Raw genomic sequence first — 27,599 nt, forward strand, 5'->3', positions numbered from 1 at the left:
CTTTAACAAAAAGAGGCAATCAATTTGCTGGTTATAGATAAAGCCCTGTCCTTCAACAAAAATAGCCAGTGAGCTTGCTGGTAACAAGCAAAAGAGGGTCAGCGATACTGTGATGCTGTATCTTTATTGTCTTTATTGTTAGTTAGACAATGCATAAAACAACCTTAAGTTAAATGTAGTTATATCTGAGATATTTACAAATTTAGCTATTCTATATTATTCTATTATAATATATTATAGCTATTCTATATTATTATTATTATATATTACTCAACGTATTCAATACCATAATATATATATATATATATATATATATATATATATATATATATATATATTATATATACATATATCATATATATTATACATACATGTGTGTGAAAAAAATGTACATGCTTTTAACAAAAGCCAGCTTGCATTGCAGATATTTGTTATTTTCCCCTTTAAAGTGGTTCTTTCTATTTAAACCCCTGATAACTTTTTAAGTTTATTTTCAACTTATTTTTACATTTAAGATGGCTGATTCATTGTGATCAAATCAGTCTCTAAGGAGAACTACTTGTGCTTCCCCAATAAAAACAAAGCTTTTATTACATGTATCTTTTTTTTAGACCAACAAGTTGATAATTTTTCCAAATTTTTGCCAGAAAAATATTTTTCTCAGAATCAGCTTGAGATTGACCTTCCAGTCACAAAGCATGAGCTGCACACTCAAAGTCTCAGTAAAAACAAAACTTACATGTTTTTTTGTATGACTGTCTGTTTCTGCAAGACATATTTTATCATATTTTTCATTTGACAGCAAGTATGCCCAAATTGTGATTGATTAGGTTAACTGATTAGAACCCCAGTCTGCCACTGGGAAAGCTATGTTGTTATCCATTATGCTACACCATGGCTGGGGTTCAGTTCTCTAGTCAGACAAGTACACTATGGTACATCAATAACAATCCTTAGGATTGTCCTTGTAAAGACTCTTAACACTACATTTGCCAACCTGTGTATGATTCAAATGTAAGTCACTTTGGATAATAATGACTTACCTTTGTAAATATGTGGGTATACCTTATTGTAATCCTTTACAGGCTGGTAGTTGTCAATGACTTTGTTCAGGATCTGTATTTGAATATCTTTGAATGTGGCATCATGTGCTGCTTTTTCAGATATTAGTCTAGTCTGCTTTACATTGCCAAACATGTTTCAAATTTAACAGTTCTTACAGTAAACATGTCTAAACCCAATTGTCAGTTGAATTTGGTTAACTGTTTAACTGTTAAATTGTATACCATCAAGAAGTGGGCAATCACTTTTTCACATTTGTGAAAAAAGTATACATTTTAAATAGCTCTTTATTTCTTATTTTGAAATGATCTGGATAGTTTGAACATGAAAATATGCAAAAATAGAAATTTGCCCCCATTTTAAAAAGATAAAATGATAAATAAAACCATACACACAAATAAAAACACATGACAAAAAAGAACAGCAAGAAAATAGAAAGCGGCCACTTAAATATATAACCAAACAGAAATAAAAAAGAAGACACCTTCAAATCAAGCCATGATAAAAAAGGCTGCCATATTGCTGCACAAATGGCATGCTGTTTCTCAAACAAACACAATCTCTCTGCAGAAAGTTGCTGCAATACAAAAGAGTACAAGCTAATTGCTAAAGCTAGCATGAGTTTCAGTTTGATTTTGGAAAGCCACAAAAACATAAATCAATCAGCAGCATGTGTACTCCTGTACAATTTATTGTGGAATTAACAACATAGTTGCTACTTTTTATAAACCCAGCTGTTGTCCAATTCCCCTTTAAAAGCTGCAGGAGTGGCAGTTTTAGATTACATTTATTTTATATGCAGTAATTAATAACTATTAAATAACCATTATTATTAACTAACTAGCTGTTCAATTAAAATCTACAAGCCTACAATCCAAGAGCCAGAAGTTAGACTGTATGAAATTACATAACTCAATATGAATTGTATTTACCTGAGAAGTAAATTCCATAATAGGGAGATTTCTCATGGCGGCCATGTTAACTGTGACCATTGTAAGTACATTGATATACTGCAATAAAGTCAGTTTCATGTTCAGCATTTGTGAGATATTAATTTTGCTCTGCCTCACCATTTATCATAATGTAGGTTAATCTGTGAAGTCACGCATTTGAGTTCATATGATGTAAGACAACAACCACAATCTTTACTGAAGTTCGCTTTTATGTTATTATATTTGACAAAGATCAAAGCGCACCCCCGTCCTGCATCGAGCTACACTGTTAGGAACTCTAACACAACAAACAAATCTATCTAACAAACAAATCTATTACATTTTCTCAAAATATGACCTTGTTACGTCAAACCATGGTTAAAATATACACATGTGGACAAATTTGTTGGTACCCCTCAGTTAATGAAAGAAAAACACACAATGGTCACACAAATAATAAATAAAAATTCTATGATTTAACAGAATTATTTTAAAAAGTAAACTCATTAAACAGGCCTGGACAAAAATGATGGTACCCCTGAAAATAATGTGACCAAAGGGACATGTTAAATCAAGGTGTGTCCACTAATTTGCATCACAGGTGTCTACAATCTTGTAATCAGTCAGTGGGCCTATATATAGAGCTACAGGTAGTCACTGTGCTGTTTGGTGACATGGTGTGTACTACACTCAACATGGACCAGAGGAAGCGAAGGAAAGAGTTGTCTCAGGAAATTAGAAAGAAAATGATAGATAAGCATATAAGACAATCTCCAAGCAGCTTGATGTTCCTGTGACTACAGTTGCACATATTATTCAGAAATTTAAGATCCATGTGAATGTAGCCAACCTCCCTGGATGTGGCCGCAGGAGGAAAATTGATGACAAATCAAAGACATGGATAATATGAATGGTAACAAAAGAGCCCAGAAAAACTTCTAAAAAGGTGAACTTCAAGCTCAAGGAACATCAGTGTCAGATCACACCATCCAATGTTGTTTGAGCCAAAGTGGACTTCATGGGAGATGATCAAGGAGGACACCATTGTTGAAAACAAATCATAAAAAAGCCAGACTGGAATTTGCCAAACTACATGTTGACAAGCCCCAAAGCTTCTGGGAGAATGTTCTATGGACAGATGAGACAAAAATGGAACTTTTTGCCAAGACACATCAGCTCTATGTTCACAGATGGAAAAATGAAACCTATCAAGAAAAGAACACTGTCCCTACTGTAAAACATGGAGGAGGTTCTGTTATGTTCTGGGGCTGCTTTGCTGCATCTGGCACAGGATGTCTTGAATCTGTGCAGGGTACAATGAATACTATCAAGAGATGACTATCAAGGGATTCTAGAAAGAAATATGCTGCCCAGTGTCAGAAAGCTTGGTCTCAGTCACAGATCATGGGTCTTGCAACAGGTTAATGACCCAAAACACACAGCTAAAAACACCAAAGAATGGCTAAGAGGAAAACTTTGGACTATTTTAAAGTGGCCTTCTATGAGCCCTGACCTTCATGAGCAGTTTGCTCATGAAGAGTGGGCCAAAATACCTGCTGAGAGGTGCAGAAGTCTCATTGACAGTTACAGGAATTGTTTGATTGCCGTGATTGCTGTCATGATCCGTTAGGACAGACACAAAGAGGGTAAACACTCGCAGGGGATGGACCAAAGCGAGAGAGTTTATTGCAAAAATAAAACAGGGCAGAACACAAAACAAAGCAGCAATATTTACCAGGGGATAACGTTAAACTAAACAATAACCGTGACAACAGAACTGGGCAAAACAAAAGAGCACACCTAAGGCTGACGCGAGACGAGGGCTAGGCTAGCAAGCCAGGGAGAGGTCTGAGCCAAAGATAGCGCTAACCAAAACCATCAGGCAATGCCTGGGTGAAACGGGGTGAAAACACAAAACCGCGCTAGTTAGGCGCTTCTGAACTTACGTGACTTCAGAGCTGAGGGAACTGCTACCGAACCTACCGAACAACAGAACCGAACCTGAAAGAGGGCTAACTCCACTGAGCACCAGGGATACTTAGAGTCCTGAACCAGAGACCGTGACGTAGCTTCGTGCCTGAAGTTACGGGAGCTAGGCTAAGTACCTTAAACGAGCCCTTCCTGAACTTGCAGAAGAGTAGACTGCAGAGAGCTGAGAGTCTGAGCTTAGCGGTAGCCAACCTGGTTCTCCAAAACTAAGGAGAATAGCCTCTAAGCTATGAGGCTATCGGCAAACCCCAACGGACCCACTCTGAACCACAGTGCATCAGATAAAACACTGGACATCGTCTTGAGTTACACTGAGATAAACTGAACATTAGGACATTAATCTTCGGCCCTGGCTGCTGGCGCTAGCCCTCCTTAAATACATCAGCCACAGGTAAAACACATTAACAAAGTGTGAACACAAACACAAGACAGAACAAAACTGTGAAGGCAGAATCAAACCAAAGTGTCAACATAAGAGTCCTTGAACATAAAGAGTCCGTGAATCAGAAAGAATCAGAAAGACGTTCTGTCTCATGCAGTCCTGCACGGCACGTGACCGACCCCGAGGCGGGTGCGGCAACGCGGGCGTGACAATTGCCTCAAAAGCTTGTGCAACAAAACATTAAGTTAATGGTATCATCATTTCTGTTCAGGCCTGTTTAATGAGTTATTTTTTTTAATAATTTTGTTGAAGTATGGTTCAAAAGCAATGTCTGGCTTTCATTGGTTAATTTTTATAGCATTTTTATTCATTATTACTTTTGTCAGATTTATTAAGTTATTTCTGTGACCATTGTGGGTTTTTCTTTCATTAACCAAGGGGTACCAACCATTTTGTCCTCGTGTGTATGTATATACAGGGTGGGCCATTTATATGGATAAAATGGGAATGGTTGGTGATATTGACTTCCTGTTTGTGGCACATTAGTATATGGGAGGGGGAAAACTTTTCAAGATGGGTGGTGACCATGGCGGCCATTTTGAAGTCGGCCATTTCGGATCCAACTTTAGTTTTTTTCAATGGGAAGAGGGTCATGTGACATCAAACTTATTGAGAATTTCACAAGAAAAACAATGGTGTGCTTGGTTTTATATAATTTATTCTTTCAGGAGTTATTTACAAGTTTCTGACCACTTATAAAATGTGTTCAAAGTACTGCCCATTGTGTTGGATTGTCAATGCAACCCTCTTCTCCCACTCTTCACACACTGATAGCAACACCGCAGAAGAAATGCCATCACAGGCTTCCAGTATCTGTAGTTTCAGGTGCTGCACATCTCGTATCTTCACAGCATAGATAATTGCCTTCAGATGACCCCAAAGATAAAATTCTAAGGGGGGCAGATCGGGAGACCTTGGGGGCCATTCAACTGGCCCACGACGACCAATCCACTTTCCAGGAAACTGTTCATCTAGGAATGCTCGGACCTGACACCCATAATGTGGTGGTGCACCATCTTGCTGGAAAAACTCAGGGAACATGCCAGCTTTAGTGCATAAAGAGGGAAACATCATTATGTAGCAATTTCAAATATCCAGTGGCCTTGAGGTTTCCATTGATGAAGAATGGCCCCACTATCTTTGTACCCCATATACCACACCATACCACCAATTTTTGTGTTCCAATAGTCTTGGAGGGATCTATCCAATGTGGGTTAGTGTCAGACCAATAGCGGTGGTTTTGTTTGTTAACTTCACCATTCACATAAAAGTTTGCCTCATCACTGAACAAAATGTTCTGTGTAAACTGAGGGTCCTGTTCCAATTTTTGTCTTGCCCATTCTGCAAATTCAGTGCGTCGATCTGGGTCATCCTCGCTGAGATGCTGCAACAGCTGGAGTTTGTAAGGGTGCCATTTGTGAGTAGCTAATATCCGCCGAAGGGATGTTTGACTGAGGCCACTCTCCAGTGACATGCGGCGAGTGCTACGCTGTGGGCTCTTGCTGAATGAAGCTAGGATAGCCACTGATGTTTCTTCATTAGTGACAGTTTTCATGCGTCCACATTTTGGCAAATCCAACACTGAACCAGTTTCACGAAACTTGGCAAGCAGTTTGCTAACTGTAGCATGGGAGATGGGTGGTCTCGTAGGGTGTCTTGCATTGAAATCTGTTGCAATGACCCGGGTACTGCGTTCACCAGACATCAACACAATTTCTATCCGCTCCTCACGTGTTAACTTCTGCGACATGTCAAAGGCTGTAAACAAAGAGAAGTTAATGTAAATAACTCATGAAAGAATAAAGTTATGTTAAAAGTTTTTTCTTGTGAAATTCTCAATAAGTTTGATGTGTCACAAGAACCTCTTCCCATTGAAAACTAAAGTTTGAAAATGGCCATCTTGAAAAGTTTTGTCCCTCCCATGTACTAATGTGCCACAAACAGGAAGTTAATATTACCAACCATTCCCATTTTATTTAGGTGTATCCATATAAAAGGCCCACCCTGTATATTTCTTTCGTACCACAAAAATTATGCATATGTAATTACTCAAATAAATATATTAAACCCAATGACCGTTAGTTGTCATGGTCTCAAACTCAATTTGGAATATACAGATATATAAAATATATGTATAAATTATCAATACATTGATTTTCTTGTATGTAAGGAATACATTTCAATCTATTGCATAGCTGGTTTAAGACCATTAAGTCTAATGACCATTGAGTTCAGTAAGTTGATTTGTGTAATTGAATTTGATTAAAATAGTTTTAAAATGAATTAATTTCAAAAATAAGATTTGTACAGCATGTAAGGGATATATAGTCATGTAAAAAAACATAAAATACAAACACAAAAGTATACTCTCTTTGAATTTTATAATCTATGATCCAGCAAATACTCCTGAAGGAGTATCTCTGGCCCTATCACAAGGCGCACTGCGCTGCTCATTGCTATCTTATGCCTATATACAGCGCCCGCTACAATTATTGCCACCCCTGTTTAAGATGTGTTAAAAGCAAGAGAAATCCTTTTCTTTCTAAAAAGAACATGGCAACACAGCTAAAGTTGGCAAAATTAAATCTGAACAAACCACAAAACTTCTGGAACAATGTCCTTTGGATAGACAAGACTAAAGTGGAGATTTTTGGCCTTAATGTACAGCCCCATGTTTGTTGACAACCAAACGGTGGAGGGGCGTGCCCATAATATGGGCCATGCCTAAATATGCAACCAGGGATTCCAGAAGTCGGCTGCGCATGCGCTTTGTGGCCGACTTCCCTTGTTAGGCAGATAGCGAACACATGGGACCGGGGCTTCATTAGCCTAGACGTTTCAGTCTCAGTTGCCATGAATTTGCTCTGTTGCAACCTCTGTACAACAGCGTTTCTACGGTCTGCACAAAGGGAAAGTACACTGATCTTGATATTTTATGTTTGGTCTGACTACTGTTGTTTATGTTTTCTTGTCTGCCCTGTTATTTAGGTCCTGTTTGTTTGCCACTGTTTCTATCATTCTTGTGTTGTCTTTTGATCCGAAGCTTTGCTTTGTAATTCTAAGTTAATTGTTTGGTTTTGTTTGATCCAAAGCCTTTGTAGTTATTGGTTCCTCATTTTGTTTTGATCTAAAGCCCTGCTTTGCTGTTTCAGTTCATGAGTTTTGTCCTCTGTTGTACCCTTGTCACTGCCACTTGGATTAATGGAGAGCAGAGAATGTTGAGCAGTATCAGAGTGTGTCTGATAACTCCAGCAGGTTTGACTATAACAGCCTAATTAAAAGGAAAGAGCCAAAAAGTAACAGACATGTAAGCACCCTGAAATTCTAGCGTCCATCTGCTCCACCGTCCACAAACCTAAGTGATTGCATGCAAGCAGCGAGATGACAGCTCCTGCATTTCAGAGCATCACAGTAATCCAGCCTTAATAAAAGCGTGTAATAATCTGCATAATAATGAAAATTAACAACATCTAAGCTTATAACTAAGCCCTGTGGTAACATGTATAATGTAAAATAACAGCAGTCCAAAAATACAGTCTTGCGTATCTTTCGTTTGTGTAATTTGAAGATAAATCTTTTACCTTTACGAACTAATAGCATTCGGTTAGATATGATTTGAAACACGATAGCTGTGATAGTGTGATCTATTATATCAAAGGCTGCACTGAGGTCGAGTAGGGCTAATAAAGATATGTAGCCTTGATCAGAGGCAAGAAGTAGATTGTTTGTAATCTTTTACTTGGGCTGTCTCTGTGCTGTGATGACAGCTTTTTCTACTATATTGGATATAAAGGTTAAGTTGGAGATGGGTCTGTAATTGGACAATACACTAGGATCAAGATTTGGTTTCTTGATAAAACCTTTAATGACTGCTATTGCTAAGGGATTGTTAAAAGAGTTCTGATTATAACTGGGAGTATTTCTTTTAGTATTTTTGAGGTAATTGGGTCAAGTGTACAGGTTGTACAATTTGCTGAGGAAATAATTTTTCTAGTTCTGGCTGTGGAAGTGGGTAGAAGGCTTCCATCCTTTGTTCTACAACTAAGTTATGTTCTAAAACAGCTACACCAGGTGACGGCCATGTTTGATTTAATAAAAAGTGTTGGATTTGTTGTCTGTTTTCTGTTTTATTATTAATATGGCCCATAAAAACCGCTGGTTAAAGAAGCTGGAATCTGGGGTTGAGTATGTGCTTGGCTTTTAGTAAGTTTAGAAATCTCACTAAAACATACTAAAACAATACTGGGATTGTTTTTGTTAATCAGCGAGGAAAAATACACTGAGCAAGCTTAATTGAGTGCCTTTCTATATTCACTAAGGCTGTCCTACCCTGTAGAGTGGAACACCTCTAGTTTGGTATTTCCGCTTCCGTTTCTGCACTGTTTGTTTTAAGGTATGAGTTTTATCACTGTACCATGGTGCAAGCTTATTTTGCCTTATTATTTTACATTTAAGCGACACCACTTTGTCTAAGGTTAATTAAAGGGTTTTTCTAGACCGTTTGTTAGTCAATCTAGCTTCGCTTGGTCTGACTGAGTGATTAGACTCAAATTACTAAATCGTTTAAAAATTCAAAGTAGTAGCCTTTTGAAGTTAATGATCTAATATTAAGTAGACCGAGCTTTAGGTCTGAGGCGGTGCTGTGACCATTTAAATGTGTGAATTTAACACTAATTAAATGTAAATGTAAATGATTAAAACAAGCTGATTTAGATGTTCTATGTTTTTGGGTTTAATTTGGAACAGTCTCAATACGGTAAATCCAAGGTGACGCCTCAAAGCAGCACACAGGCGGTTGGTTTAGCCTGTCTGTCAGCTGCCTTGTCACTGGATTGTCAGCTGCCACTCTGGATTGTCAGCAGCCTTTTAAACTACTCTGCCGACTAACTAACAGACTATGCAGCACCAGCAGCCTCCTGTGTGGGGTGGACGCCATTCCTACCTAAAAAAACAGGCTTGCCCTCAAACGTTAACCAATTATTTATGAAGCCCACATGATTTTTCACATGAACACCATTTGGATATCCAGCCATTTATCGCTGTGAGTCTGCTGTAAGACTTAAGGCAATGCCTCATTGGAATGGGGCCAGAGCAAATTACGGCATTGAACATCGTCTGGGCCAGTTTAACCACCTCTTTAATGTTATCCTTAGTTACTTCTGACTGCCGCAGATGAATATCATTAGCCCCTACATGAATGACTATCCTCAAAAATCTCCTGTTTGCTAGCTGCTTAAGGTTGCCACTAATGTCCGGCACTCTGGCTCCTGGTAAACAGTTAATGGTGGGTATTGTGGATAAATAAATTTGTTTCAAGTATGTGATGCTTATTTAAACTCACCTGTGGCAAGTAACAGGTGTGGGCAATAAAAAAATCACACCTGAAACCAGATAAAAAGGAGAGAAGTTGACTCAGTCTTTGCATTGTGTGTCTGTGTGTGCCATACTAAGCATGGAGAACCGAAAGATGAAAAGATAACTGTCTGAGAACCAGAACTAAGGAAAAGTCCATCTCCAGAGATCTTCATGTTCCTTTGTCCATGGTGCGCAACATAATCAAGACGTATACAACACATGGCACTGTAGCTAATCTCCCTTGATGTGGACAGAGGAGAAAATTTATGAAAGGTTGCAATGGTCCCCAAAACAATTCAAGCTGTCCTGCAGGCTCAGGGCACATCAATCAGTCGACATTTGAATGAAATGAAACGCTATAGCAGGAGGCCCAGGAGGACCCCACTGCTGACACAGAGACATAAAAACTGGATTGCAGTTTGCCTAAATGTATGTGAGTAAGCCAAAGTTCTTCTGGGAAAATATCTTGTGGACAGATGAGACCAAGACTGAACTTTCTGGTTCTACTGTTTACCAAAAACAGAATGAGGCCTCCAAAGAAAAAAACAAAAAAAAACAGAAAGTTGGGTTTGTGTCCTAGGTCATGTGTCTTCAAGCAGGACAATGCCCCGATGCATACTTCAAAAAGCACCCAGATATAATAAAAACAAAGCTCAGGAGAGTTCTGAAGTGGCCAGTAATGAGTCCGGATCTTAATCTCATTGAACACCTGTGGAGAGTTCTTAAAACTGCTGTTGGGAGAAGGCACCCTTTAAATATGAGAGAACTGAAGTTTGCAAAAGAAGAGTGATCCAAAATTCCAATTGAGATGTGTAAGAAGCTGGTTATAAAATATATATTTATTAATTTAAATATATTTAAATTTTGGTTTTGTTTTTGTGTTGTTAGCAATACACACAAAGTAAATAAACACTTTTGACCATGACTGTAACCAAGTTATTGCTTGTTATTCACATTATCCAAGGTGGTTCTACAAGCTATTTAGTCATGGGATGTACTTATTTTTTCATGCATGGTTTTAGATTTTGGCTTCATTTTTGTTAAATAAATAATGAAACAGTGGAATCTAATTTTAAGACCTGCTAAGGACCTGATTTCCTGATGAATAAAAACATAGAATTCAAAGAGGGTGTACTTATTTTTTCATATTTTTATATCTGTATATAAATAGGTTGCGGTGAGAGCCATTGTGCTGTGGCTTAATTAAACATAATAAGTGAACTTCAGTAAATTTTGTGGTTGTAGTTTGTCCATCATATGAAAACAAAACTGCAACTGCAATGGTTAATTTACATTTTTATAAATGTTGAGGAAAAGCACAATGAACCTTTGAATACATTTTGAACATAAAACTAACTTTACCGGGGTATATCAATGTGTTTACTGTCAGGCCCTCGTCATCACCCCTTCCCCAGGGCGATCCCGAGCCGCCGTCCACAGGCCCAAATAAGGACTTCCTGTTTGTTTCAGTTGATTCATTCCTGTTCATTTGTGTCGATTCATGTTCAGTTGTGTTCATTGCCTTGTTCATGCATTTCACCTGGGGCTGGGAGTAAATAAGGAGCTTTACCCCCTTTGTTCACTGCCATGAACTGACTCATCTGGAATCTGTAGGACGCCCTGATGTTCCTTACGAGTTTCTGGTGTGTTCAGGTCAGCTCCAGTTCTCGACTCACATTCAGGAGTAGGTCTCCCTTCTACTCTCGTGGCAAACGAGGCTCGCTCACTTCCGTTTCAGGTTTCCAGGTGACCCACGTTCAAGCAAGGCGACCCATGCTCACAGCAGCACGCTGCTTATTCAGGTTAGGTTGGCCTTGCCGTTTGGTCTAGTGGCTGGTTCCCCAGCTCCCCTCTTTTGTTTACAGAGCACTGCTTTAGCCTCTGTTTACGTTAATGCCCCATCGCCCAGGCTCTGCCTGTAGGTTTTAGTTCAGGTTCCCTTTTGGTTTTCTCCCCTTAATATCCCTTTAACTCACTTGCCCCTTTCGCTTGCTTTGATTCCATCTCCGCGAGTGTTCATCCATCTTGGTCTGGCCATACACGCCATGACACCCACAAATGGGACAGGTGGGAATCTTGTGTGTGCATGATTGGACTGAAAACAACCCAGGAAACTTTTCACATTTATACATGAAAGAAAAAAAAGAATTAACTCTTTCTCTCACGCCCACAAATCAGAGAAACTTTTTTAAATTACAAATGGTACTTTCTGCAGAGGGATTTTTTTTTCATGAGAGACCATTTTCATGTTCACTGTTCTTTTTTATGTGGGTTTACCCTATTTAGCCAACAACTTATTTTATATACGACTGAAAGGAAAAGGTAAGTGAAATATCTAATTACACTGAAAGTTTAAAGTCTTTCATTGAGCACACTGAATAAACATCCAGAGTGCAGACTAGACAAAAAATAAATGACTCCTCGAATTTTAAAACTTGTAAATTCCCCTTTAGGACCAATCACTTCCACTCAATGTTTCCTGTATCACTCTTTCAGCAAATGATTGTTGTTTTGGGGTGTTTTGACCAGAGGAGGATATGCTTTAAGGCTTTGTTTCTCACAAGATTTCTTTCTCCAGCTTTGAGGGAATTCTCCTTTGCCACTGCTGCTTTTGGCTTGCTCACTTGAAAATGCATGTTCCTTTTTTATATCGTAGTACTGGATTTATGTATGCTCCACTACTTAATACAACTTTTTCCAATTAGTTATTGGAGAAATAATGAACCATTGTTTTAGCCTGTACTGTGGATGTTTACTCAATATACTCAATAAAAGACATAATAACTGTTTGAGATATTTGTTTAGTTTATTAGATTGTGTTTGCCATTGTGACTTAGATAAAACACAATTTATTAATAATTAATGAATAAATTCAGATAATTCCAATAAAGATCATTTTTGCAACTGTAACAGTGGTAGAAATAAAGACATTGTGAAAACACTTCATGCAGTCACCTTCACAGTGAAGTTCCTCAAACTGTAGTCATCCGCCTGGATAACCTGATTGACAGTGATTTCAATGCCTTCCCAGATGACACTGCTTTCTGGCCAGTACTCTGTGCATTTCTATCTCACACACACACACACACACACACAAACAAACACATTGTTACTTACACTATTATCTGTATACATATATTGCTATGTACATTTATCACATTTATTAATTTGGATTCAGGCAAAAATAGCTACACTTGTTAAGGAGTCAAGGTCACAGAGAAAGCCGTGAAAGCAAGGAAATAAAGTGGAAAAAGGCAAGACAATAGGAAGAAAAAAAATAGAGGTTGAGGAGAGAAGTTTATTTTATTCATTTAAATGTGTTAGTACATTGTCTAGTAAAGAGAGGTTTGGGAGATTAAAGGTTGGAAACAAAGTCATCTACAATTTTATGGTATTTTTTTGGTAGTTTTTCTTAGGTTAGAGTAACATTGGGTTTGATGAGTTGATGCTAAGAGGAGTTAGTCTTTTCTACTCTAGGTGTCCAACGTGGGCGTTATCTCTAGAAGATCGTTGTTAAGTGGTTGCTCAGGTTCTGAATACTGAGATGCAAAGGCTAGAAAAGAGTAAGGGGGAAATGTGTTCACTGTGTAAAATGCTTAGAATTCTGCATTAATTTCAGGTGAGCAGTTGCTTCTACAGTCACCAAACATTCTGTGTGTCAAACTGCCTAAAACAGACTAAAATGCTTAAAACTACTTAAATAAACACTCTAAAATAATATCTCTAATATCCTCTAATATCTCCTCTAATATACTCTATCTCTAAAATAAGCCTTATTTTAGAGATGTACTTATTAATGTAGCACCATGCAAGAAGAGACACCACCCAGTCCACACAATGCAAGATGAGGGTGAATCAGTCGAAAGGCTGCATCCAGTTTTGACAGACAGCTATTTTGAGATCTCCACTGTCACTTAATCACTGGGTGCTTCAGTCCCATCACGGATTTTGCGAATGAAGTCGAAAAACAAACTGCAACCCATTTCTTGGTTATTTGCTTGGTGAGATTACTTAACCATTTCCATTTGTTCATTGTGAAAATAAAACACATTCATAGTATTTCCTGGTTTCAGTTTAACATAATTTCATTTCCATGTTCAAGTTTAATACTGTTTTGTTCTATTAATCATTCATACTGTTGACTATATCAGAGTGAACTAGCCAGCCAGCAAGGTGCATGAGAATTGGCAGACCGTCAACATTGGTGCTCCTCAAGGATGTGTTCTCTCTCCACTGCTCTTCTCTCTCTACACCAATAACTGCACCTCAAATACACCTCAAATACAGTCTGTTAAATTCCTGAAGTTTGCATGAAGTGGTGTAAAGCGCCACTAGACTCTAGAGCAGTGGAGACGTGTTCTCTGGAGTGACAAGCTTCTCCGTCTAGCAAACTGATGGACGAGTCTGGCTCATTTATTGTTTCTTCTAAAATTAAGAGTATTACAAAAGAGTTTATCCTTCTTTTGTTGAAGTAACAAGAAGAGCATTAGTGAGGTCAGGATGTTGGATGATCACCACCTCACCTCATCTCCAACTCCGAAACTAATGAAAAGTATTAGATGGAGCATCATCTTTCCAGGGAACACAGTTCCACTTCTCCACAGCACAATGCTTGGGGGCTTTATACCTCTCTAGCTCCGGTGCCAATAGGGTCATGTTCATCTGCGCCAGAGAGCCCTGTTCTATAGGCCATTGTGCTTTTCCTTACTTCGAGTCAACATGGAACAGAAACAATTTACTGCAGACACATAAAGTGCAAACATAAATGTGCAAACATGGAATCAGAAAAATACAATAAATACAAAAGACATGAGACACATTAGACAGACAGGGCATCATCCTGACGTCTAAGGTTACTTGATGTTATGATGTAGCCTATTATGATGTGATATGGGAGCTTGATGGATTATTACATCAACAAGGGTATTTCTTTTGTTAGTAAATAAAAATATAAAAATATAAAAAATAAAAGAAACAGTAGAACAAAAGAACAATAAGAAAAACATAAAGCCTAGTTTAAATAGTAGTTTTGGTATTTAAGGAAAGATTGTAGTACTGACATCATGCCACCAGATCTGCCACCTCACCTTGTATGTGATCTTTTTAACTCCAGTAATCGCTTCAGTGACTGTAGTATCATCAGCAAATTAAACACTGTGTCCATTTTATCCACTCTATTTGACACACCTACCTTGTCAGCCCATCTTGCAGATTTAAAGTCAGAGATGATAGCTCTGTTCTATTGCTGCATAGTTTGTTTTGTTCATCCTCTAGTCCTTCATCAGTGGTCACAAGATGCTGCCCACAGGACACTGCTGGCTGGACATTTATTCTCAGTCCAGCTGTAAAAGTTGTTTAAATATTCCAGCAGCACAGTTGTGTCTGATCCAATTGTCCTAGCACAACACGATGTAATATATATATAATATGCCACCACCACAACCTGCTCTGTTAAAGTCCTGACCTTTGAAGAAAAGGTAAAAGCGGGCCAACTGCATATACAGAGAAATAGACAGATAGACTACAGTGTTTTATATGGTCAGTGGAGCAATGAACAGAGTATAGAAACAAGGAGGTGAACTTAATGTGCTTTTGTTTTAGTGAGGAGATTCTTCAAGATTTCTTTAGTGGAGGCTGGATTATTTGAATGCCTAATAATTTCTTGATTATAATATTTTCTTTGATTAGGAACCTGTTCTATAATAGGTTTTTAAAATGGCACAAAAATGGCACCACCATTTGAAGGGCAATTTTAGTAGTATTTAAAGTCCAATTAGGTGCTTTGTTTAAATTATATTCATGCAATGCTTTGCATTTAATTCATACAATAAAAATGCAATCCATTTTTCTAAACACTAATTCTTACTCTGTGGATTAATGATAAATCTGCATTAACTTTATTTTACTAGTGTCACAGCAAAGATAAAAGCTTAGGCTAACTGAACCAAACTGAACCAAATATGTAATTTTTTCTGACCATAGAGTAAACAGGAGCCATAATGCCATGTTCAACTTGACATTTAACTTAAACAATTAAAAAAAATGGAAAAATAATGTACAGTGGCAATGTCAGCTAAGTAACTGTGTTACACTTCAGGTTTTATTTATGGAACTATTTTAGTAATACAATATGTACCAAGAAACAAAGTATTCAAGTTTCAAGTCAATAACAGTTTAATAAAAAAACAGAAAAGCTGTGTGCTGCAAAGAACAGTAAACAAACTATCTGGAAAACAACTAAGTGACAGACCTTCGGACCAATGAAAACATGGCATGGGTGGGACTGTATCAGTCTGACCTTGGCCATAATTTTTTTTTGCCAAAGTGAATGCACTGGAACTGAAATAGGGAAATGCATGACTGGTCAAATTCTGTGTCTAAAAGGTGAGTAAGGAGATACGTTCAGACATAAGCTTCATGTCTTCTTATGTTATTTTTTTTCTGTCTTTTACTAATTACTAATTATGTAAAGCTGCTGTGTACATTTTATGCACTACATAAATCATAATGCTGTGTGATTCTGTAATAAAGCTGATAAGATCTATTTTGTCATGCCTTCGCTTTTTCATTGGACTCAATCTCCCAGATTTCACCTGGCTGGTCACGTGACTCCAAGCTCTCACCTGGCTGGTCACGTGACTCCAAGCTCTCACCTACGTTCACGTTCTCCAGAGTTCTAATCTGTATCACAGATGTTGTGGTTGGTGTGGCGCAACAGATAACAGCACTACCTGCCAGTGAGCTACCGCACCATGTGGGAGACTGGGTTCGATTCCTGGTCTGGGTGACTATGTTGCGCTACACCAATAAGAGTCCTTGGGTGAGACTCCTAACACTGCACTGGCTCTCCTCTGTAATAGGAGTAACCTTGTAAGTTGCTCTGGATAGGAGCATCTGCTAAATGCCATAAATGTAATGTAAATGTTGTTGATCATGTCACATGCATTTAGTATTTAAGTCCGGGGCTCTAGAGTAGTTTGGTGCGAAGTATTGTATCACTCATTTGTTGATCTACTGAACTTTGCTGGTGTGACTACTACGAACTTGGATTGTGTATCTGTTAGTAAAGCCTCTTTCACCTTTTACATCTGCGAGCATCTGACTTTGTCTGGAGCATTACAGTACTACACAACTCAATCTCTTAATAATAGTAATAGTGAATGTTTAATCCATTTTTGTTTGCACACTATACTACTGTTCAGTGACAACACAACTGTTCCAGGAAAAATTGCAGACGAGTCTGTCTGCTCTCGTTTTGTCACAAAAACGCACGCGAGAAGTGCTGGAGGATGATGCAATACTGTGTGTGAAAAAGGGTTTTTTCTGAAAAACATGAATGTGGATGTCTGCAAGAAACAAGCGGCTTAATTTAATGTGGATGCATGAAAAGATTGGATTTAGAGAGTCTTTTCACTTCTTCCTCGGCTTACCTCTCTTCTCATATTCTCATTGGTTGGAGCGTAACACTGCACTCATTGCCAGTCATAACCTGGTCATCACTTTTCACACTACAGGATTTCGACTTGCCGATAGGTCCAGATCTTTAACATGCTAGATATTTTTGTCAGTCACGTCTTTGAAAAATTCCAACATAGTGGTCTAGAGCAGATTTTTAAGCCCCGAGCAAACATAGATTTGCTTCTGAGCTGATGTTTTTCTCTGCAACTTCTCCAAAACCTTCCACATCAAGGCTAAAATCGTGTTGTGTGAACTCGGCATTGTATACAAATATGTGCTAAATATTATTTCTGTTGCATGTGTGCACATCTTTTTGGTGACGCTTTTTTTGTCTGTGGAATCTGTGGAAGTAGCTAGTGTTATACAGGGTGGGCCATTTATATGGATACACCTAAATAAAATGGGAATTATTAACTTCCTGTTTGTGGCACATATATGGGACTTTTCAAGATGGGTGGTGACCATGGTGGCCATTTTGAAGTCGGCCATTTTGGATCCAACTTTAGTTTTTTCAATGGGAAGAGGGTCATGTGACACATTAAACTTATTAAGAATTTTACAAGAAAAACAATAGTGTGCTTGGTTCTAACGTAACTTTATTCTTTCATGAGTTATTTACAAGCTTCTGACCACTTATAAAATGTGTTCAAAGTGCTGCCCATTGTGTTGGATTGTCAATGCTCTCCCACTCTTCACACACTGATAGCAACACAGCAGAAGAAATGCTAGCACAGGCTTCCAGTATCCGTAGTTTCAGGTGCTGCACATCTCGTATCTTCACAGCATAGACAATTGCCTTCAGATAGTGGGGCCATTCTTCATCAATGGAAACCTCAAGGCCACTGGATATTTGAAATTGCTACATGATGATGTGTTTCCCTCTTTATGCACTGAAGCTGGCACATTCCCTGAGTTTTTCCAGCAAGATGGTGCACCACCACATTATGGGTGTCAGGTCCAAGCATTCCTGGATGAACAGTTTCCTGGAAAGTGGATTGGTCGTCGTGGGCCAGTTGAATGGCCCCCAAGGTCTCCCGATCTGACCCCCTTAGAATTTTATCTTTGGGGTCATCTGAAGGCAATTTTCCAGGAGGAGTACTTGTGAGACCATTTGTGGGTGATTGAAAGTTGCTAGGTCTTTCAACATCATACACCCTCGCCCAGGCGTCCCAACCAGAGGTGATCAGGCCCCAGCTTGTGTTTAAGTAGCTTATTAAGTCCACAGATCCCTCCGCTTGATCCACAGCCATCTCAATGCTTTCTCTGCAGCATTAGAGATCTTCCGGATGGCTTTTCTGCTGTGCAGACATCAGTACCATATCTGGTTTGAGTGTGGTCTCTGCAATGGTGGTAGGAAATTCGAGCTGCCTGCCTAGGTACACCTTCAGCTGCCTGCCTTGCTGATGACAGAAGCCCCCCTGCCTGGCTTGGGCTTTGTATTTTCTTTCTTCCCGACTTTTACAAAGATAATGGAATGCTTTGCAGGTTGTTGCTGCCTGCTGAAGGAGATGCCTGTGCTGACGACATCTGCTATGACCCTCAGCACCTAGTCCTGGTGCCAACGATAGCAAACTTCTCCCAGGGCTTTGCGGCAGCAGCTCAAGATGTGTTCTTTTCTCTGGCACAGTGGCCACGGCAATGTTTCTTCCAGGCACCAGCAGAAGAGGCTGGATGATCTGGGGAGGACATCATAGACTGACTGAATCAGAAATTTTATCCGGTGTGGCTGTGCTCTCTAGAGCTCTGACCATGTGATCTTCTGGTCCACTGCCTGCTCCCATCGCATCCATGCCTCCTGTTGTCACCTCTCCACCAGCTGACTAGAGCGAACTTCCTCCACTCCCGTTTAGAACCTTCTCCTGGACCAAGTGAAGCCTTTCTTTCCCCTGGACTTGGTTGTAATAAGGTTGTAGTTTGCTACCAAGGCCAGCCTGTCCTGACGCCCAGTCTGTCCTGATGCCCAGCCTGTCCATCTTGTCCACAATACTGCTGAGGCTATGTGGCAGACCCAGCCACCTCTGCAGGTGTTGGGTGACCTTCCTCTCAAAGGAAGACCAGCAGGGCCCAGAGCAGCAGAATGCCATGCTGGTACATCCAGGCCTTGAACTTGCCTGGCAGCCCCAACTTGTCCACTGTTCTTTTAGGGTGTAGTCAAAAACCTTACCAAGGCTTTTAACAGGCTTTTCGCTGACTGGTGGTATCTGGACACCTCCAAGGAAGAAGTGAAAACTGTTAGTGACCTTCCCCCTTTTCAGTACCAGGGATCGGGACTTAGCTGGCTTAAAGCTCTACTGGGCCCAGGTGAAGAGACTTCAACAACATAATTATAGCCAGTGCAAAATGGTACATTCCATGATAATGTCCTTTTCCAACCAACAAACTGCAGATGTTATCGTTTCAGATGTGACTCTCAGACTGAAACAGTTGTAATACATTCTGGCAAGGCCCTTAATATTGTTTATTGTTGAACAGTTTGCCAAAACTTATTTGGTGTCATTTGTTGATCATTTTGGGTGAGCTCTATGGCCATGTGTTTTTGGTTTATAATATAAATAGGCTTACACACCTATGCAATTATGTAAAGATTCTTGGCCATTTAGACCTTATACCTAGGTTTCCTTTTGGAAATTACCTAAAACTATTGATAAAATGGTTCAAAGGCTACAGATAATTTACTCTGTCATATAAAGACATTAGGAACTCAATTGTTCCACAGAAGTTAATGTTACCTTACATTGTCCTACAACACTGAAAATGCAGCATTCGAGTGGTCCTGTTCCTCAGACCCTTGAGGGAACAGTTTGCCAGTTTAAAAAGAGCTGTCAATAGATAAATTCATCATTAACATGCCGTAGAGTGATTGTTGCAATAAAATTACTGCATTAAAATAAACTTTAAGGGAGTGGAACACGTTGTCTGCAAAGAGTATAGACATGCCACAAAGACTATCTTACTGACTGAACAATCCTAAAAATGTTTTGTCAGCTTTCTTTCTTGCTCTCTCTTCTGTACCTTAGGTTTAAAGGCTGTGTACATAAGTGTGCCTGGTTACATGTACAGTGTGGTTTTGTTCTCATTCGACTTATACATGTAAATTCATCCTAAGCCAACCTAGTAAATACTACATTACATTATATTTTGTTTTTGCAATAACAAGAGAGCAAAAAGTAAATATTAGCATAAAGGTATTATTATTATTATTAAGTTCATGATGCAGTTTGATTTTCTACAGACTACAAGAAAACTGTAACAATTTGAAAGAAATGTACATACCAGTTGTGTATAAAATCTTCACACTGAATGACTCAAGATTAACATTAACATAAAATATTTTTCGTCACAATATTCATTAAAATAAAACAAACATGGTTTGTGTTGTTGGTGACAGTGTCTACATACAATGTGCTGTAGTTTGAAATTTGTAGGGTCAAAATACTGCTGATATTATGTAGTATAGGCTATGTTAGCAGTCTGGGTGTAGCATTGTTGAGAGTCTACAAACGTAGTTGCAGTTGTCCCATCAAATTGGGTCAATAATGGAATGTTCCAGCTGACACATAAAATGAGTGACATTATCAGGGCTACAAGAAATGAAGAGTAGCTTGGAGACCAATGGGAGTCATTCAGTGTGAAGATTTTATACACAACTGGTATGTACATTTCATTCAAATTGTTAGTTTTTTGTAGTCTGTAGAAAAATAAACTGCATCATGAACTTTCCCATAATAATAATAATACCATTATTAATGTTGTACAAAGTAAAAAAAAAAAAAACATGGCCATAGTGCATAGGGTATGGCCATAGTGCTTATGGTCATACCCTTGTTGAGAATGTTATGCTAAATTTAAGTGAGTTACCTTTCCTTTGCAGCTATTATCCTATATTATTTACATTAGTCAATCTTGGTCTTGGAGTAACCTGCATTTTAGCTTTCCAAAAACAACACACCTTAAATAAATGAGTAGGGAGTGTGTGTATTACAGCAAGGAAAACACTAGAATTTACAATACTCCAGAAGTCAAAACTGTATATTCTCAGCATGTAGCTATTTAACCCTAGTCAGATAAGGATCTGGATTTAGTGTATTTTATGTCTGACAATGCATATAACAGCCAAAAGTGAGTTTTCTTTGAATACTGTTTTTAAATTATTAATATTATGGCTTTAAAATGTTTAAAATATTAAATCATATTACTTTGTGCTCATCTTAAGGTCATATGTTTTATATTCATATATACAAAACAAAATTATGAGTAAGTTCAGCTGCTTTAGCCGCTTTTTGTCTGGTAGATAAAGGAGTATAAAGCCCCGCAGCACTGGGCTGTGAAGCATTTGAACTGATTTCTTTAGGCTCTCTAAAGAAATCAGTTCAAATGCTTCACAGCCCAGTGCTGCGGGGCTTTATACTATATGTTTTTGTATATCCAGCCAATACTCCTGGGATATGTTTGAGTGGCATTTTTTATCTATAACTAATCCCCCATTCTCAGTACCTCACTAATGTTCACTAATGCTCAAATCCTCAAAGCAATGTCACAAAATCTACTGTAGGGTCTAGTGTAAGAGGGTGTTACAGCAGCAAAGGGAACAACTCCCTATTATTACCCTTGATTTCAAAAGAGACTGTTCAGGCTATTCAAGGAAGTACTGGTGGACCAAACGAGTAAGATTTTGATGTGGCACTGCCACTTACAGATCTTGGGTCAATGCTTGATCTGGAATATGCTCAGTAAAAAGAGCTCAAAAACAAAATGCTAATAACACATTACCTTCACATTTTTCAAATTATTCCGAAGGTCTCTGTTTTGTACACAGTTAACACAATTGTTTGCAGATCACTGTTTTAGGGCTTAATTTCTTTTCTTTTTTTTTATTGTATCTATTTCATCTTATAAGCCTAATTTAAAACCATTTTACAGCAACGTACATGTCTAGTGCCAAGCTAAGCAGTCCCAGAGCATCATTGAAGCCATTGTTTCGAAAGACCTATACCCAATGGCCCCAAATTCAGCCGATAGATTGTTTTACAGGATAGCCATAAGGTCTGTTGACAGAAAAGGTATTGGTAGAGTCAGGGAAGCCACTCAATACATTCTGACACTAGAAAGAAATTTTAAGACCAGCTATGTACTCAACATCATACTGATGTTTAGTATAGTGTAGTAAAATCAGTTGGTGGGGTTCAGATTGACCTAAAGCCTGATGCGCGACTCCCATTTCAAAAACAACATCTACTAAATGCAGCAGCACATTAGGGACTCAACCAACATTTGAGGAACTAATACAGACAGGAGTCCTCATAACACTTTCATATTACCAGTGAAACAGGTTCCGATAAAGGGTGCTTTTGTGTTACTGTCACTATTGTAACAAATTGTTTTTTTTGCTAAAAGTGCATAGGAACACCAACCAGACCTTGTTACAATGGGGAAATCAAACAAACATCAAGCTCCCAGAGAGAGTTCTGCAGACGCTATGAGAGCTCAACCTGCTACGTGATCCAGGCCTGTAGTCCACGGCGTTGCCTGATGACGGAGGCTGTCGGAAGTCTCATTGCAAGTGGTGCGAGCGAAAGCAGAAGCGCAAAAAGAGATCTGGGATCTGCGCAAGGCTAAAGACTAACCCTAGCCATCTGGCTAGTCCATTGCTATTCCTTGCAAACATTAGAGTACATTCGAGTCCAGCGAACTACTAGATCAGAGACTGCTGTGTTTTAGTCTTTGTGGAATCGTGGCTTAGCGGCAATATTCCAGACAGCGCCATTCAGCTAGTGGGGCTAACCTCGTTCAAAAAAGCAGATAGGAGCGCAGCTCTGTCAGTGTTTGGGAGCTGGGAGCTACATAGCCTTGTGGAGGGCATATGGCAAGGTATCCAGGCAATCACCAACTACAGGACAATGCCACTGTCCTGTGACTGTGATGCCTCACTCCCTGATACCCTGAACGACTTCTACGCACAGTTTGAGGCACAAAAAAACATGTCAGCAAAGAAAGACCATGCCAGACGGGCAGATGTGAGGATTTAACCCATGGAAAGCTGCAGGACTGGACAACATCCCTGGCAGAGTGCTCAGGGAATATGCAGACCAGCTGATCGATGTTTTACAGACATCTTCAACATATCCCTGAGCAGCTCCACTGTCCCACATGCCTCCAGTTCACCACCATCATCCCGGTACCAAGTCCAACGTATCCTGCCTCAATGACTACCGTCCCATTGAACTCACTCCTATCAATAACTGCAATTTTTCATGCACTTTATGCCACTGCATTTAGGTTTGAAAACACAAGGACTGTGATTATAAACAAAGTATGTTATTATGCACTGTAGAGGCCCTATGGCAGTCAAAAACGAACTGTCATTACACGTATGTGTGTAAATTTCTATATTGATGTAATAAAGGTTCCTGACTTCTTCCATTTAGGTTTGAAAATGCAAGGATTGGGATTGTCTGAAAACAGTTAATTGTGCATTGCAGAGCCTCCCAATTGTTTAATATAGAATTCTATGGAATTTTAGCCATGTAACTAAACAAAAGTCATTCCTGTACTTATCTGATCGATACATTGGAGTCAAAACATTGTTCGAAAGTATTATAGGAAAAGTATTTAATCATGCATTGTAGAGCCTTCCAAAGGCTAGTTTGGCTCAACTTGGCAGTTAATGTCATACTGTTATTACAAAGATGCATGTAAATTTCTGTATGTTGACTTCTGAGTTGCCCATTTAGGTTTAAAAACACAAAGTCTGTGAATATATGCAAAGTAGGTCATGGGTTAGTGCAGAGTCTAATGTAAATTTTAACTTAAGACAATGAAATTGCTATGCCTAATTTAAAGGACTATTTTAACTGGCCAATGAGGAAAAACATTTTTAAAACATGTAATTGCAATGTTGCAAGAGCTTCTGCACTGCTGTTTTGTGTGGTCAAGTAAAACCTATTAGATATAATAATTAGATATTGTTTAAAAGAACATCTAATTCTTTTGAAAATGTAATTGAATAAGAATATGCTTATATACACACCATTCATGTTTCAACCTGATTGTTGGTTCTAGTAGTTACATTTTTGTTTCTCCATATTTCCTACATAAATTCCACAAGTTAACTTTTTACTTATTTCTGGTGATTATTTTGTCTATGACATCACTTCATAACTTCACCACTCAATCCATTCTTGTTGAAAAATTTAATAATTATTTGTGGCTTTCCACCTAAAATATGACATATGATATGAGAAGCTCCACTTACAATATAGGAACACTTTCTAACTGTATAAATACACATTGTAGTCCAGATCTGTTTCTCTTTATACTTTGTTAGCACCCTTTTACCCTGTTCTTCAATGGTCAGAACTCCAGAGGACTTCCACAGAGCAGGTGGGTGGTGGGTCATTTTCAGCACTGCAGTGATGCTGACATGGTGGTGGTGTGTTCTCATTATCTCACTTACCTCATTTTTCTCATCAAGGTTGGTAATCATGACAATAATTGGGCAGTGTTGTTGCCAAACCATCCTCCAGAAATCCCCCACTGTATTAACAGTGGGACCTTGTGTGGCAATGTATGCCTTCTCCTGCCCACCATAGCCCTTAAAAAAAAAAAAAAAAAAAAAAAAAAAAAACACTTTAAGGAATAACTTAACTTCTAAACTAAATCAGCTCAGAGTAATCATTAACCATTTTGTTGTGTTGTAGTGACCAGGCTGCTTTTTTATAAGTAAACTTTAAAATGGCAAGGTCATCAAAGATTCTAATGCTAACTCTGAGGACACCGCTGATTTGCCAAGCTGTAGAATCTAAACACGATGCAATCAAATCACTATCCATCCATTCATCCATTTAAAGCCAAATGATGGGTCAGAGTTCCAAGTCACCGTCAAAGTTACAGCTTTTGTACTGCAAAGTTACACTGTCAACTCACTGTCCACTCTGACAGATACTTCTACCTACTTGGTCCACCTTGTAGATGTAAAGTCAGAGACAGAAGCTCATCTTTTGCTGCAGATATTTCTGGTTGGAGGGCTATTCTCTGAGAGTCATTGCTGGACTGAGAAGTTTATGGCGCCTATTTGGAGTGTCAGTTATTCTTCTGGAATACAATACAGCCAAATAACAGCATCATAGTGGTTGTGTTTTAATGAAAATGTAAGGTCATTGTGCTCCAGCCTTAACATTTGTGCAATTAGGAAGGCGCGGTATCGCAGGTCCTTCCTTCCTGCTGCCGTCAGACTGCACAACCAGCACTGCTCCCAGCGGACCACATACACACACACTTACACTACACACACATGTTCAGGGAATACTATGTGCAATACCCCCCCCCCCCCATGTGCAATTAAGAGTCTTTTGCTGTAAATAATATTGTTTATTGCTTTTTTAATTCTTATTTATATTGTGTATATAGTGTAAATTATTTATCTAAATTTTTGTAACTGAGTGTCTTGCTATCCCTTTCTGCTGTTACACTGGGAATTTCCCGGGACTAATAAAGGACTATCTTATCTTATCTTATCTAATTAATATAGCTTGAACTGGTTAGGATATTGCATTTCATTTGTACAAGTACAAGTTCATTACTATTTTGCTAATTTTGCTCTTTCAAATAAATGCTATTTTTTCAAGCTGCAGATAACGCAGTGCCACTTCATGGTACCAGATGCTGATTAGGGACTGAACCCCCTCTCCATTCCTTGCACAGTATACAAGATGTGTAATGTTGAAATTAAATGAAAAGCACTAATTCACTGGCTTATTATTGTTCAAGACTAACAGCATACAGGTAACAGCGGGATGAATTTACAATTGTACTTAAAACTTCACAGAGAAGGTGCTTTAAACAAAAAAGATGAAGCATATGATGTGAGATTACTGTAAAATAAAAAGTACAACAATATTTTTACACACACTGAGCCAAACTAAAATGAATCGATTCACATTCAAATATATACTCACCTTCAAATAGTTGGCATTAATGTAAGTGCTAAGGAAGTCCTCTTCTGTTGATTGAAGACAAACTCTACTATGTGTGTCTGGAACATTGACATGAGAAGTTGTGTGATATATTCATTTGTTTTGTTCTATATAATATCATATAAAAAATAGTGTTTTTAGACACTGTAACTATCTTTCTAGACATACAATTAGAATTAGGGGTTTTATAAGAGTGTTATGTAATTACATTGACATGCATCTAAAAAATTAAACAGTGCTTTTCTTGTGAACTTAATTGTATTGCCATTTAAACATTTTTTGTGACTGAAAAGATGCAACATGCAGACATTCAAGCACCCCTGGTCTTTTTTTTTAACTGTGAATAGTTAAGTGAGTAGAAAATGAACTAAACTGAAAAAACATGTGAAAAAAGTAAAGGACCACCAGGCAAATGTTTGGGCATCCCAAGACATTGGAGATGAACAGGTAACTTTTACAACCGTCTCAGACCTTAATTCACTTGTTAGGGCTATGGCTTTTTCATAATCACAGAGCCAAGAAAAATGTTAAAATGATAAAATGTTATGGTGTCTTTTACAACCTGATTTCACAAAGCAGCCTTGTAGTTATCCAGACATAAAGACAAAAGGAACAACAAAAACATGGTACACGTATAATATGTGAAAACAAGGTCCAGCGCGTTCGCTCCTCTCGTTGCAAAGTCCACATGTTGATGGAATTTATCCGGCGACAATGAACAGTCCATCTGGGTGTTTGGTCTCCAGATCGCTGATGGTCCCGTGCAGTTCACATAGTGCCTCCTTAACATTCATGAACTCCACCAGCGGAGAGCAGTACTTGGCGACAGTCACAGCGTTGTTACACCATTCCGTGTTGATGTAAACACACACGCCTCCACCGCTGGTCTTCCCGGACAGAGCCGCGCTCCTATCCGCTCTGAACGAGGCTAGCCCATCTAGCTGAATGGCGCTGTCTCAAATGGTGTAGCACAGCATAGTCACCCAGACTGGCAATCGAACCCCAGCCTCCCATGTGGTGTGGTAGGTCACTGGCAGGTAGATGTTGTTAACTGTTGCACCACACCAACCACTGCATCTACTAGGGAGCTACCAGCCTCTCCAGACCCCTGTAGGGCCTAAAAGGAAGTGTCACTCCATGGGAGATGAGGGAGGAGAGGCAGCCGAAAGTGTCCTGGCTCAAAAGGCCACCCTTCCGAAAGGTCACCTCTCGCTCACCTGCCACGACTATAATTGAGCTCCCTGTCGACAGCTTTGCTCCATGCGCATGGGGCACAGAGATGAGGCATGCCGATGACAGAACTGGGGTCCTCTTCCCCGGTCCTCCTGAAGGTTCAGCTTCGGGGTTCAAAAGGTGAGCTGCACATTAAGACTAACCCAATGTTCGCTC

The 27,599-nt window shown here is 38.9% G+C and overlaps 1 protein-coding gene across 17 annotated transcripts in view; it reads right to left on the reverse strand.

Annotated features, from left to right (window-relative positions):
• The window catches only part of ptpn5 (protein tyrosine phosphatase non-receptor type 5), a 134,428-nt gene that overhangs the window by 21,094 nt on the left and 85,735 nt on the right, over window positions 1-27,599 (reverse strand). For 15 of the 17 annotated variants that reach the window (XR_011978530.1, XR_011978533.1, XR_011978532.1 and 12 more), the window contains 3 exons: window positions 26,193-26,269; window positions 24,692-24,829; window positions 12,736-12,846 (listed from right to left, as the gene is read on the reverse strand). Coding sequence is in view for 12 of the 17 variants with exons in the window: in XM_072671280.1 (XP_072527381.1) it covers window positions 12,736-12,846; window positions 24,692-24,829; window positions 26,193-26,269 (326 nt within the window). In the remaining 5 variants the exon portion in view is untranslated. The remainder of the gene's footprint in view (window positions 1-12,735; window positions 12,847-24,691; window positions 24,830-26,192; window positions 26,270-27,599) is intronic. The other 2 variants (XM_072671276.1, XM_072671272.1) reach the window with 2 other exon arrangements.

This window comes from Salminus brasiliensis, chromosome 25, assembly GCF_030463535.1.
Source record: "Salminus brasiliensis chromosome 25, fSalBra1.hap2, whole genome shotgun sequence".
NCBI classification, from domain to species: domain Eukaryota; kingdom Metazoa; phylum Chordata; class Actinopteri; order Characiformes; family Bryconidae; genus Salminus; species Salminus brasiliensis.